General features: G+C 40.0%; 1 protein-coding gene and 1 pseudogene across 1 annotated transcript; both read right to left on the reverse strand.

The window, feature by feature from the left end:
* Window positions 1-4398: 4398 nt before the first annotated feature.
* Window positions 4399-8187, reverse strand: LOC120874602 (annotated as a pseudogene).
* Window positions 6509-7718, reverse strand: LOC120874601 (N-alpha-acetyltransferase 20). Its single transcript, XM_040256084.1, has 2 exons — window positions 7645-7718; window positions 6509-7442 (listed from the first exon to the last, which is right to left on the reverse strand). The coding sequence occupies exons 1-2, from the start codon at window positions 7695-7697 to the stop codon at window positions 6959-6961; spliced, it is 537 nt and encodes a 178-aa protein (XP_040112018.1). The 5' UTR covers window positions 7698-7718; the 3' UTR covers window positions 6509-6958.
* Window positions 8188-14965: the final 6778 nt, after the last annotated feature.

Below are 14965 nucleotides of genomic sequence, written 5' to 3' on the forward strand. Positions count from 1 at the left end.
GTATACACGTGTTCCCTAGTCTGGTATATGGTGTGCAAATATTTTCTCCCATTTAATTTTTTAAATTTTACTTTATTTTACTTTACAATATTGTATTGGTTTTGCCACACATCAACATGAATCCACCACGGGTGTACACGTGTTCCCAATCCTGAACCCCCTCCCACCTCCCTCCCCATACCATCTCTCTGGGTCATCCCAGTGCACCAGCACCAAGCATCATGTATCCGGCATCGAACCTAGACTGGCGATTCATTTCTTATATGATATTATACATGTTTCAATGCCATTCTCCCAAATCATCCACTCTCCCATTTAATTTTGCTGCCTTTTCATTTTGTTGATTGTTTCAGATCAATTTCATTTGGGATGTGGATGCAAAAATCCTCAGTAAAATACTAACAAACTAAATATGCATGCATGTCTGCTAAATCATTTCAGTTGTGTCCCACTCTTTACAACCCTGTGGAAGTAGCCCACCAGGCTTCTCTGTTCGTGGAATTCCCCAGGCAAGAATACTGGAGTGGGTTGCTGTGCCCTCCTCCAGGGGATCTTCCTGATCCAGGGATCAAACCTTCATGTCTTACATCTCCTGCATTGGCAGGCAGGTTCTGTACCACTAGCATCACTGGGAAACTCCAACAAACTAAATATACCAACATATAAAATGATTATAAACACAACCAAGTATTATTAACCCCATAAATACAGAATCAATTTAATACATATAATTAAATAATAAAATATAGCATGTTAAAGATAGAAAGTGAAAAATCACAAAATTATGTCATTAGAGAAAGAGCATTTATCAACAAGTTGAACTCTTTCATAGTAAAAAAGCTTAATAAACACATGATAGAGTGGGACTTCACCCTGATAAAGAGAATATATGTTGTTTCATTTCATTGATTATTTTCTTTGCTATGTAGAAGCTTTTGAGTTTGTTGTAGTCCCACTTTTCTATTCTGATTTTGTTGCCTGTGATTTTGGTCTTATCTATGAAATCATTGCCAAGACCAATGTCAAAAAAGTTTTCCCCTGATTTCTTTGAGGTGTTTTGCAGATCCAATTCTGTGTTCAAATCTCTCTTGCAAAAGAAATATTGTTTGGCCTTAAAAGAGAAGCCAATCCTGCCATTTGGGACAACACGGACAAGCATACAGATATTAAGATAAGTGAAATTAGCTAGTTACAGAAGGACAAATACTGAATGATTATGAGATTTTAAAATTATTCAAACTTATAGAAGTAGAGTAGAATGGCTGGTATTTGTCAGGGGCTGAGGGTTGGGGAGTGGGAACTCTCAGTAGTATGAGGTTTCTAGATAACTCTAGAAAATACCATATTATGCATCAAAAATGTGTCAAAGGAATGGATCTCATGTTAAATGTTGACTTAAAAAACTACAAAAGAACAAAAGGGAATTTTTGGATGTGATCAGTATGGTTAGTACCTTAATGTAATGATGATATCATAAATGTATATATATCTACAAACTCAAAGTATATATACTAAATGTGTGTGATAGTTATATATCTATTATACCTCAATTAACCTATAAAAGAGCAGATATGAAGAACATACAGAAATTGTCATCCTAAATGATGAAAGGCCAATTTCTTCAAAATGAATTCAGGTACAATATAATGTCAACTATCACCACGTATATTCAACAATTTATTGAAAGTTTTAGTGAGAATAATTAGATAAGAAAAACATATTATATTGGTTTTGCCATACATCAACAAGAATCTGCCACAGGTATACACGTGTTCCCCACCCTGAACACCCCTCCCAATTAAAATAAATAAATTTATATTAAAAAAGTAATAAAATAAATAAAATAAAATTGAGAATCACTATATCATGCACCTGTAATTTATATAATATTGTACCTCAACTATACCTCAATTTAAAAAAATATAGATTAAAAAAAGAAAAAGAAATTAAAGACATACATCCATTTTGGAAAAGAAGAAACAAAGTTATTTTTATTTGCAAATGGCATAACTTTATATGTAAAAAATACCAAACATCTACTAAATACTTATTAGTAATAAATGAGTTTACCAAATTTTCATGTTAAAAAATAAATTGCAAAATCAGTTTTATATCTCTGGTGATGATGATGGTGAGTGCTCAGTAGTGTCTGACTCTTTGGGATCCCACAGATTGTAGCTCATGAGGCTCCTCTGTCCATGGGATTATCCTGGCAAGAGTACTGCAGTGAGTTGCCATTTCCTCCTCCAGGGAATCTTCCTGACCCAGATATGGAACCCATGTCTGCTGTGTCTCCTGCATTGCAGGCAGATTTTTTTTTTTTAACCACTGGGCCACCTTGGGAGGCCCCCTATTTCCCTAGACTAACAATAGACAACACAAAATTAAATCTATAAAACCCAAATCAATTTACGATAGTATTACAGAGAATAAAATACATACAAAAAAATTAATAGAAGGTGTGCAAGATCTGTCCATTGTTAACTACAAAACATTGTTAGAAAATAAAGCGGATCTCAATACAGGAACGGAGAAGGCACTGGCGACCCACTCCAGTATGCTTGCCTGGAAACTCCCATGGATGGAGGAGCCTGGTAGGCTGCAGTCCATGGGATCACTAAGAGTCGGACACGACTTAGCGACTTCATTTTCACTTTTCACTTTCATGCATTGGAGAAAGAAATGGCAACCCATTCCAGTGTTCTTGCCTGGAGAATCCCAGGGACGGGGGAGCCTGGTGGCTTGCTGTCTATGGGGTTGCACAGAGTCAGACACAACTGAAGTGACTTAGCAGCAGTAACAATACAGGAAAAGATATCTTATATTTTTTATTGAGACAAACATTGGCAATAATGCAATATTACTCAAATCAATCTATAGATTGGACACTTTGTCTATCCACCTTTCAGCTGGCTTTTCTTCCTTTTGGCAGAAATTGACAAGCTGTCATTAGCATTCATATGAAAATCCAAGAACCCAGATTGCCAAGACAATACTGAAAAAGAAGAACTCATTTTTTTTTCAGTTTCAAATATTATTGCAAAGCTATAGCACTGTGTGGTTGAGGCCTAATAATAGACTTAGAGATATAGGAATAAAATTGAGAACACAGAAAAATAAACTCTAAAGTTATGGTCCATTGATTTTCAACAAAAGGAACAAGAAGTCTTTAAGAAATGATGCTTGATCAAAACCACACATTACTATATATAAAATAGATGACTAATAAGAAGCTGCTGTATAGCACAGGGAACTCTACTCAATACTCTGTAATGACCTATATGGGAAAAGAACCTAAAAAGAAGGTGGATATATGTATATATATAACTGATTCACATTGCTATACAGCAGAAAGTAGCACAACATTGTAAATAAACTATACTTCAATAAAACTTAAAAAGAAAAACTACAATGAAGTATCATACTACACTTGTCAGAATGGTTATTATCAAAATGTCTATAAATAATAAATGCTGGAGAGGATGTGCAGAAAAGGGAACCCTCCTACGCTGTGGGTAGGAGTGTAAATTCATGCAGCCACTTTGGAGACCAGTATGGAGGTTCCTTCAAAACCTGAAAATAGAGTTACCATATATGGTCCAGCAATCTCACTCCTGGGCATACATCCAGAAAAGATAAAAATTCTAATTCAAAGGTATGTGCCCAGTGTTCATAACAGCTCTGCTTACAAAGTTGTTGTCCTTGTTGTTTAGTCGCAAAGTTGTGTCCGACTCTTTTGCAACTCTATAGACTCTAGCCCACCAGGCTCCTCTGTCCATGGGATTTCACAGGCAAGAACACTGGAGTGGGTTACCATTTCCCTCTCCAGAGGGGATCTTCCCAACCCAAGGATCAAAGCTGTGTCTCCTGCATTGGCAGGTGGATTCTTTACCACTGAACCATCAGGGCATTTGTAATAACAAATAACATTTATGGAAGCAACCTAAATGTCCATTGACAGAAGAATGGATAAAGAAGATGTGATATTAACACATATAAACAACAGAATATTGCTGATCCATAAAAAGAATGCAATAATTCCATTTGCAGCAACGTGGATGGACCTAGAGAATATTGTACTGAGATAAATAAGGCAGAGAAAGACAAATACTGTACGATATTACTTAAATGCCGAATCAAAACTGATACTAATGAACTGGTTTTCAAAACAGAAAGAGATTCACAGACATAGAAAACAAACTTACAGTTATCAAAGGGGAAGGAAGGTGGAGAGAGGAATAAACTTAAGAGGTTGGGACTAACATATACACACTACTATATATAAAATAGATAACCAACAAGCATAGCACAGGCACAGGAACTATATTCCATATTCTGTAATAACATATAAGGGTTGTTATGTAGTTTCTAGTTCCTTGTTACAATGATCTGTGTTTCTTTTTTTTTTTTTAGTTCAATATGATTTTATTTAAAAATCTGCAAAGCCAAAGGAGGGTTCTGGTGTTTAGTTAAAACAATTTTCACAGTATATATTTCAGCCTTTTTTTAGCTTTGTGTTGAATAATAACAGAAAAGGAAGTTTCTGTTCAAGACCCTCACTCCAGCACAGCACACTTAGTCAGGCTCCCGGGATCAAGTGGCTGGGCAGGTCACCCTGGCCTGAGCTCATAGTGAATCCTCCCCTTCAAGTAGAGCCCTAGTTCTTCCCCAAGCACACAGACTTATTTTCACTGCTCTACACAGGCCCTGAGAATCCTTAAAGTTGAGAAAAGTGTGAAAGGATTCCTTAACTCATTGCCTGTAACAAACCCAGCTACTGGGTAACTCCTGACAATCACAAGTATAAAACACTTGAAATGTATAAGATGTTCCACGTTGAATGGAACAACTTAAATTTTAAAAAATTAAGTCAAGTAACATGCCTTCATGTTTTAACACTTTACTTAATAAAACTTACTGAGACAAGATATACAGCACTTTCTGTATTTGGTATTACAAACTCCTACTGATGATAAGCTACTTGATGGCTGAAAAAAATAAAAAGGAGAAGAAACCATACATATTGTTTTATAAATGATGCCTGAAGGAATGTCATGTTGTAAATTTTGTTACTAAGATTAAGCCTGGGGAAAAAAAAAATCTACAAAAGCAACACCCGCGTTCTTTTAAATGGTGAGGTAGATTTTTTCCTATGCAGCAAATGGAAGATAACCGAAAATGCATACAACTCACAAATCTTCTTTTAAAAAAACAAAACAGTTCAGGTTATAGTCACTTTCACAAATAAGACATTTATAAACCACGAGGTGGAGAGGTCATACTCGGGGAAGCTCCACACTTTATGTGTTACTCGGAGATTCGATAATCAATCTTGGATCAATTAACTCTCTCTAAAAAATGGTTATCCTCTTCTCCTGCGTCACAGCATACTCTACTACCTCAGCTCCATTTTCGTTGTGATAAACCAAATCAAATTTCCCGGGTTCTTTCATGGCAGGTAAGGATGAAAGAATTTCTATGTCTACTTGCTGGGTCTCCGGGTTATGGCTTAATATTCTTCCTTCCTTGTAGTCAGAGACATCAGGAGAATAATTGGATGTTAGTTCCAAAAGCATGAATGCAATCTTCTCTCCTACTTGAGGGGCGGCTGCTAACAGTGGTAGGAGACTGTAGTCCTTCCTGTGTGTCGCCATGGGATTCTGGAAGATGGTAGATGAGTTTGTCACCATTTCATTCAACTGTTGTTGCTTCTGATAGTCGGCATTTCTATTTAAAACATAGGGAACAGCATGCCCTCATCCTCGACCTCTCCCCCGCATAGCCCACCCCCTCGCTCCCTTCCAGGAAAGAAGGTCCTCTCCTCTACCCCAACCTCTTCCCGAACTGGCGGGGAGAGTCACATTGGGAAGAGGACAGAGGACTGTTTGGGTCCGACTGCTTCCATCCAGAGGCATTTGGAGCCTGTGATGATGGCCCTGGACAATTTCTTCCTACAAAGAGGCCTACAGTCTTTAAGAACTCTGCAGTACACTCAGGGGTCCTTTTTGGCATCACGCATTGATCGTCTGACTCTGAACTCGAGTCTGAACTAGAAGATGATGTTCTGGAGGTCTTGCCCTTGACAGGGACAGAGGTAAAACCAGTTTGGGGAGCCACTTTGTTTGCAGCTGTGGTTTTCACGGAGGATCTGTCCTTTGACACATCAGTCGAGATTTTCTCTGAGGAGTGTCTGACCTCCAAGATGACGTTGCTGAAGCCATCACTGGTTGATTCGTGGTAAGACACAGACTCCGAGGAGGAATCAGGACTGCCTTTTGTACGGACGACCATGCCACCTTTCCTGTTGGCTTTCACAAGGCTGTTTCTAGCAGGAAGAGCTTTAGGGCTGCACTTTTGGAGGGTCCACTCTTTCACAGACTGTGCTTTAGAAGACTTGGGAGTCTTGGCATGTTTTTTATATTCACGTTTCTCCTTTTTCTTTGGCGATTTTTTTTCAGACTCTCCATCATCAACCTCCACTGCATCACACGTGGCTTTGTTTTTCCTCTTTTTTTTTTTTTTAGAGTCAACAGTGCATTTTATTATACATCTTAGATTTATACATTTCATATATGCTTTTAAAGCTTAAGTTCAATACAAAATAAAAACTGTATATGCAGCAGTGGTTCTCAGGCACGGAATTTAGGGGGAGACTGGAGCAATCATTTTCCCTAGCACACCGTGAATAGTGTGTTATGCGTCACAACAGTGGAATGCTTCCTTCTCGCCTAACTGCCTTTTTTGGTTGGATTTTATTACAGTGAACAGCTTTAGAAGGTATGATATTGCTAACAGGAAACAAGAAGGCTTAAAATTTGATAACCTATATTTTCTTGAAGTCTTTAAGAGCTAAACGATTCCCCTTTCTCCTAATAGATCTCCAAGGTCACCTAATGAAAATAATATTGTCCATAATTCTATTTGGAGCATCATTCAGCCTAAGAACCACTGCTCATGGTTATTCAATGTCTTCTGGCCTCACAGGATGAGGTAATGGTATGATGGACTTCTTCTCAGTGTCCCTGGATAGAGCTTTCCTCATATCGTAAGCATCCTCGTCAGGCTCCCCATTGCTCGCCGAATAGTACTCTATGACTGTCCTGTACACGCTGTAGCCCAGCTGCTTGTACATGTTGACAGCAACTTGGTTAGACACTCTTACAAAGAGATCAACAAAAAATCCACCCTTTCTTTCTGAAATTTCCTCTAATAACTCCATAAGTTTAGCAGCCAAACCAAGGCGCCGAAACTCCGGGGCAACAGACAGAGCTGTGACATGCCCGTGCCATTCTTCCCTCGCCACTGAGCCTTCTGCTTTGCCCATGATATAACCCATTAACTCGCCTCCAGGGGCCTCTGCAACGATGAAGTACTCTGGCCAGTGGGCAAGGTACTGTAGGTAAAAAGGAATCCCATAAGTTTCTGTAAGTGGATCCAAGTTACTGGCTCTGGAGCTGCTGAGCAGCTGCCTCACCAGCGTGTCTGACCACAACATTCCCAAATCAGCATTTCCACACCTGCCTCCCTCCACAGAGAGCTCTGCCCCTCACTTTCCTACTCAGTCAGTGGAAGCACAATCCTGGCGGACCCCAGAAGAGCGCCCTCAACTCCTCTCACACATGCAGTTAAGCTCGTCCTCAGGACATGTTGTTGAAGCGAAACAGGTCGTCGCATGTAAAGGCCCGGAGCGTGGTCATCGCGTCGCCGCGGCCGCGGGAACCCCCTCTTGTTTTTTTTTTTACTCACACTCTGGTGGCTTTCGGTTCTAAATCCAAGGTCTTCTCACTGTTATTGTTCTCATGCCTCTTCCAATGCTTCTTTGAATTTCTGTAATCTAGTTCAGTTTCTTCATCTTCGTCCAACTTAAATGCCCGCTTCTTTGCTTTTCTAGGTAATAAACGAGTACTATCCCCATTACTAACTGTTACAGGACTCTCAGCAGTTCCTCTCTCTTCTAATTTAACTCAGGCACGCGCTCTCGGCGCGGGGCAAGAGCGCCCCCTCCAAGTAGAGGTCCAGGAGGGCCCGGGCACTGAAGCCGAAGCGCTGGCGGATCAGACTGATAAGGTCTGTGACGACTTGGCATCAGGTCAGGTCGATGAGAAGCCAGGAAGACGTGCAGTGCGGGGTGCCGGGAGGCGGGTAATCGAATTGAAGCCGTAGCCTAACTGTCTCGGAGGCTGCCATCTTGCTCGATGCGCAACAGAAGCCCAGTGATCTGTGTTTCTATTGATCAGTTCAGTTCAGTTCAGTTCAGTCACTCAGTCATGTCCAACTCTTTGTGATCCCACGAATCGCAGCACACGAGGCCTCCCTGTCCATCACCAACTCCTGGAGTTTACCCAAACACATGTCCATTGAGTTGGTGATGCCATCCAGCCATCTCATCCTCTGTCATCCCCTTCTCCTCCTGTCCCCAGTCCCTCCTGTGGAGTGTGCAGGCCGGCGCGTTTGCTAGGCTGGGGCTTGGGGTCATGGCACCGTGGTGGCTGCACTGCTTTCCAGTGTATGGGCTGCCTCCTTGGGTGTTTTCCCCCGAGATCTCTGTGCCCCAGATCCAGAACTAAACCATGCTGTGGAGTAATTGGATCTGGGGCCTTGGCCCTGCTCAGATTGGGGAGTGTGGTGAGGAGCAGCCGTCAGGACAAAGCTCTCTGTCCATGTTCACTGTTGGAGCCAAAATGTGTGCTCCCTTGTGTGTAGGGACACAAGGGACCCTACAAGACACCTCCGGCCCATCTCTTTGTCCCAATTGTTCTCCCAGCAACCAAGGGGGATTGTGCCATCCTTGCAGGGCCCCTGGACTGGGATTTCCAGGCTGTGACTCAACCAGCTAGCTCCCCAGAGTGAGGGTCTGCCCCTGAAGTACTTCTCTTATTTTAAGACTCCTTTCCTGGGCTGGGATCCTGACCCTACGCCTTTCCTCTGTCCTCCTCTGTTATGTGGAAATCTGTATTGCATCTTCAGTTGTATAGGAGTTCTGATAATTTCTAGTTAATATTTTGTAAGAATTGTCCCATATGTTGATGTATTTTTCATATGTTGATATATTTTTCATATGTTGATGTATTTTTCATGTATTTTCAGCTGAGCTCCACATCCTCCTACTATGCCACTTTGATCCCTTCCTTCTATATAACAACTTGTATTTATTAAAAAAATTTTTTTGCATTAAAAATTTTTTTCAATAACTTCATTTTATTAGAAAGAAATATAATGATTGATCCAATAACTTCCATTTTGAAGGACATTTAATCTCTTATACTTATGAGTTTTTATTATCATTTTTTATTTTTATTTTTTTTTAAATTTATTTATTTATTTATTTTTAATTTTTACTTTACAATTCTGTATTGGTTTTGGCATAGACTGACATGAATCCACCACAGGTGTACATGCGTTCCCAAACATGAACCCCCCTCCCACCCCCCTCCCCACAACATCTCTCTGGGTCATCCCCACGCGTCAGCCCCAAGCGTGTCATATCCTGCATCAGACATAGACTGGCATTTCGATTCTTACATGATATTATACATGTTTCAATGCCATTCTCCCAAATCATCACACCCTCTCCCTCTCCCTCTGAGTCCAAAAGTCCGCTATACACATCTGTGTCTTTTTTGCTGTCCTGCATACAGGATCATCATTGCCATCTTCCTAAATTCCATATATATGTGTTAGTATACTGTATTGGTGTTTTTCTTTCTGGCTCACTTCACTCTGTATAATCGGCTCCAGTTTCATCCATCTCATCAGAACTGATTCAAATGTATTCTTTTTAATGGCTGAGTAATACTCCATTGTGTATATGTACCACAGCTTTCTTATCCATTCATCTACTGATGGACATCTAGGTTGTTTCCATATCCTGGCTATTATAAACAGTGCTGCAATGAACATTGGGGTACATGTGTCTCTTTCAATTCTGGTTTCCTTGGTGTGTATGCCCAGCAGTGGGATTGCTGGGTCATAAGGCATTTCTATTTGCAATTTTTTAAGGAATCTCCACACTGTTCTCCATAGTGGCTGTACTAGTTTGCATTCCCACCAACAGTGTAGGAGGGTTCCCTTCTCTCCACACCCTCTCCAGCATTTATTGCTTGCTGATTTTTGGATCGCAGACATTCTGACTGGTGTGAAGTGGTACCTCATTGTGGTTTTGATTTGCATTTCTCTAATAATGAGTGATGTTGATCATCTTTTCATGTGTTTGTTAGCCATCCGTATGTCTTCTTTGGAGAAATGTCTATTTAGTTCTTTGGCCCATTTTTTGATTGGGTCGTTTATTTTTCTGGAATTGAGCTGCAGGAGTTGCTTGTATATTTTTGAGATTAGTTGTTTGTCAGTTGCTTCATTTGCTATTATTTTCTCCCATTCGGAAGGCTGTCTTTTCACTTTGCTTATGTTTTCCTTTGTTGTGCAGAAGCTTTTAATTTTAATTAGATCCCATTTGTTTATTTTTGCTTTTATTTCCAGAATTCTGGGAGGTGGATCATAGAGGATCCTGCTGTGGTTTATGTCGGAGAGTGTTTTGCCTATGTTCTCCTCTAAGAGTTTTATAGTTTCTGGTCTTACGTTTAGATCTTTAATCCATTTTGAGTTTATCTTTGTGTGCGGTGTTAGAAAGTGATCTAGTTTCATTCTTTTACAAGTGGTTGACCAGTTTTCCCAGCACCACTTGTTAAAGAGATTGTCTTTAATCCATTGTATATTCTTGCCTCCTTTGTCGAAGATAAGGTGTCCATATGTATGTGGATTTATCTCTGGGCTTTCTATTTTGTTCCATTGATCTATATGTCTGTCTTTGTGCCAATACCATACTGTCTTGATGACTGTGGCTTTGTAGTAGAGCCTGAAGTCAGGCAAATTGATTCCTCCAATTCCATTCTTCTTTCTCAAGATTGCTTTGGCTATTCGTGGTTTTTTGTATTTCCATACAAATCTTGAAATTGTTTGTTCTAGTTCTGTGAAAAATATCGCCGGTATCTTGATAGGGATTGCATTGAATTTGTAAATTGCTTTGGGTAATATACTCATTTTCACTATATTGATTCTTCCAATCCATGAGCATGGTATATTTCTCCATCTATTAGTGTCCTCTTTGATTTCTTTCATCAGTGTTTTATAGTTTTCTGTATATAGGTCTTTAGTTTCTTTAGGTAGATATATTCCTAAGTATTTTATTCTTTTTGTTGCAATGGTGAATGGAATTGTTTCCTTAATTTCTTCTTCTATTTTCTCATTATTAGTGTATAGGAATGCAAGGGATTTCTGTGTGTTGATTTTATATCCTGCAACTTTACTATATTCATTAATTAGCTCTAGTAATTTTCTGGTAGAGTCTTTAGTGTTTTCTATGTAGAGGATCATGTCATCTGCAAACAGTGAGAGTTTTACTTCTTTTCCAATTTGGATTCCTTTTATTTCTTTTTCTGCTCTGATTGCTGTGGCTAAAACTTCCAGAACTATGTTGAATAGTAGTGGTGAAAGTGAGCACCCTTGTCTTGTTCCTGACTTAAGGGGAAATGCTTTCAATTTTTCACCATTGAGGATAATGTTTGCTGTGGGTTTGTCATATATAGCTTTTATTATATTGAGGTATGTTCCTTCTATTCCTGCTTTCTGGAGAGTTTTTATCATAAATGGATGTTGAATTTTTTCAAAGGCCTTCTCTGCATCTATTGAGATAATCATATGGTTTTTATTTTTCAATTTGTTAATGTGGTGAATTACATTGATTGATTTGCGGATGTTGAAGAATCCTTGCATCCCTGGGATAAAGCCCACTTGGTCATGGTGTACGATCTTTTTAATGTGTTGTTGGATTCTGATTGCTAGAATTTTGTTGAGGATTTTTGCATGTATGTTCATCAGTGATATTGGCCTGTAGTTTTCTTTTTCTGTAGTATCTTTGTCAGGTTTTGGTATTAGGGTGATGGTGGCCTCATAGAATGAGTTTGGAAGTTTCCCTTCCTCTGCAATTTTCTGGAAGAGTTTGAGTAGGATAGGTGTTAGCTCTTCTCGAAATTTTTGGTAGAATTCATCTGTGAAGCCGTCTGGACCTGGGCTTTTGTTTGCTGGAAGATTTCTGATTACAGTTTCAATTTCCGTGCTTGTGATGGGTCTGTTAAGATTGTCTATTTCTTCCTGGTTTAGTTTTGGAAAATTGTATTTTTCTAAGAATTTGTCCATTTCTTCCAGGTTGTCCATTTTATTGGCATATAATTGCTGATAGTAGTCTCTTATGATCCTTTGTATTTCTGTGTTGTCTGTTGTGATCTCTCCATTTTCATTTCTAATTTTATTGATTTGATTTTTCTCTCTTTGCTTCTTGATGAGTCTGGCTAATGGTCTGTCAATTTTATTTATCCTTTCAAAGAACCAGCTTTTGGCTTTGTTGATTTTTGCTATGGTCTCTTTTGTTTCTTTTGCATTTATTTCTGCCCTAATTTTTAAGATTTCTTTCCTTCTGCTAACTCTGGGGTTCTCTAATTCTTCCTTTTCTAGTTGCTTTAGGTGTAGAGTTAGGTTATTTCATTTTTAAATTTATTTATTTTTAATTGGAAGATAATTGCTTTACAAAATTGTGTTGGTTCCTGCCATACATCAACATGAATCAGCCATAGGCGTACATATGTCCTCTCCCTTTGGAGTCTCTCTCCCATCTCCCACCCCATCCCATCTCACTAGGTTGTCACAGAGCACCAGTTTGAGCTCCCTGCATCATACAGCAAGTTTCCACTGGCTATCTATTTTGCATATGGTAATGTACATGTTGCTGTTTAGTCACCAAGTTGTAGCTGACTCTTTGTGACCCCTTGGACTGCAGCACACCAAGCCTCCCTGTTCCTCACCATCTCTCAGAGTTTGCCCAACTTCATGTCCATTGAGTTGGTGATGCCATCCAACTATCTCATCCTCTGTCACCCTCTTCTCCTTTCAAAGTTGTTATATACATTACCATTAGGGGAAAGAAGGACAGGATGGTAATGTACATGCTGTTGCTGCTGCTACTAAGTCGCTTCAGTAACGTCTGACCCTGTGAGACCCCATAGATGGCAGCCCACCAGGCTCTCCTGTCCCTGGGATTCTCCAGGCAAGAACATTGGAGTGGGTTGCCATTTCTTTCTCCAATGCATGAAAGTGAAAAGTGAAAGTGAAGTCACTCAGTCATGTCCGATTCTTAGCGACTCCATGGACTGCAGCCTACCAGGCTCCTCCGTCCACGGGATTTTCCAGGCAAGGGTACTGGAGTGGGTTGTCATTGCCTTCTCTGGTAATGTACATAACAACTTTTAAATGACAGAGGTAAAATAACAGAAAACAGATTCAGTTCAGTTCATTTCAGTTCAGTTGCTGAGTCGTGTCCAACTCTTTGCGACCCCATGAATCACAGCGTGCCAGGCCTCCCTGTCCATCACCAACCCCTGGAGTTCACCCAGACTCATGTCCATCAAGTCAGTGATGCCATCCAGCCATCTCATCCTCGGTCATCCACTTTTCCTCCTGCCCCCAATCCCTCCCAGCATCAGAGTCTTTTCCAATGAGTCAACTCTTCACATGAGGTGGCCAAAGTACTGGAGCTTCAGCTTTAGCATCGTTCCTTCCAAAGAAATCCCAGGGTTGATCTCCTTCAGAATGGACTGGTTGGATCTCCTTGCAGTCCAAGGGATTCTCAAGAGTCTTCTCCAACACCGCAGTTCAAAAGCATCAATTCTTCAGCGCTCAGCCTTCTTCACAGTCCAGCTCTCACATCCATACATGACTACTGGAAAAACCATAGCCTTGACTAGATGGACCTTAGTCTGCAAAGTAATGTCTCTGCTTTTGAATATGCTATCTAGGCTGCTCCTAACTTTTCTTCCAAGGAGTAACTGTTTTTTAATTTCCTGGCTGCAATCACCATCTGCAGTGATTTTGGAGCCCCCCAAAATAAAGTCTGACACTGTTTCCACTGTTTCCCCATCTATTTGCCATGAAGTGCTGGGGCCAGATGCAGTGATCTTCGTTTTCTGACTGTTGAGCTTTAAGCCAACTTTTTCGCTCTCCTCTTTCACTTTCATCAAGAGGCTTTTTAGTTCCTCTTCACTTTCTGCCATAAGGGTGGTCTCATCTGCATATCTGAGGTTATTGATATTTCTGCCGGCAATCTTGATTCCAGCTTGTGCTTCTTCCAGCCCAGCGTTTCTCATGATGTACTCTGCATATAAGCTAAATAAGCAGGGTGACAATATACAGCCTTGATGGACTCCTTTTCCTATTTGAAACCAGTCTGTTGTTCCATGTCCAGTTCTAACTGTTGCTTCCTGACCTGCATACAGATTTCTCAAGAGACAAGTCAGGTGGTCTGGTATTCCCATCTCTTTCAGAATTTTCCACAGTTTATTGTGATCCACACAGTCAAAGGCTTTGGCATAGTCAATAAAGCAGAAATAGATGTTTTTCTGGAACTCTCCTGCTTTTTCAATGATCCGTTGGATGTTGGCAATTTGATCTCTGGTTCCTCTGCCTTTTCTAAAACCAGCTTGAACATCAGGAAGTTCACGGTTCACGTATTGCTGAAGCCTGGCTTAGAGAATTTTGAGCATTACTTTACTAGCGTGTGAGATGAGTGCAATTGTGTGGTAGTTTGAGCATTCTTTGGCATTGCCTTTCTTTGGGATTGGAATGAAAAATGACCTTTTTCAAGATTTCTAGATCCCAAAAGTCAAAAAGGAAATGACAGGAGCAAGGGGAGGTGGCATATTTCTAATAGTACAAAATTAAAGATTCCTGTGGAGAGGGAATTCTTTAGTATCTTGACACTGGTGATGGGCACAGAAAGATACACAGATGATAAACTATGGTACTAAGTACAAGAACCCACAAATACAAGTACAGGAAAAACTGGGAAAATCTGAATAAGATCAGGAGACAGTGTAACTGTCAATATGTTAGCTGTGATTATCATATTACCATTTTATAA

The sequence above is a fragment of the Oryx dammah genome, unplaced genomic scaffold (assembly GCF_014754425.2).
Source record: "Oryx dammah isolate SB20612 unplaced genomic scaffold, SCBI_Odam_1.1 HiC_scaffold_15, whole genome shotgun sequence".
Taxonomy (NCBI): domain Eukaryota; kingdom Metazoa; phylum Chordata; class Mammalia; order Artiodactyla; family Bovidae; genus Oryx; species Oryx dammah.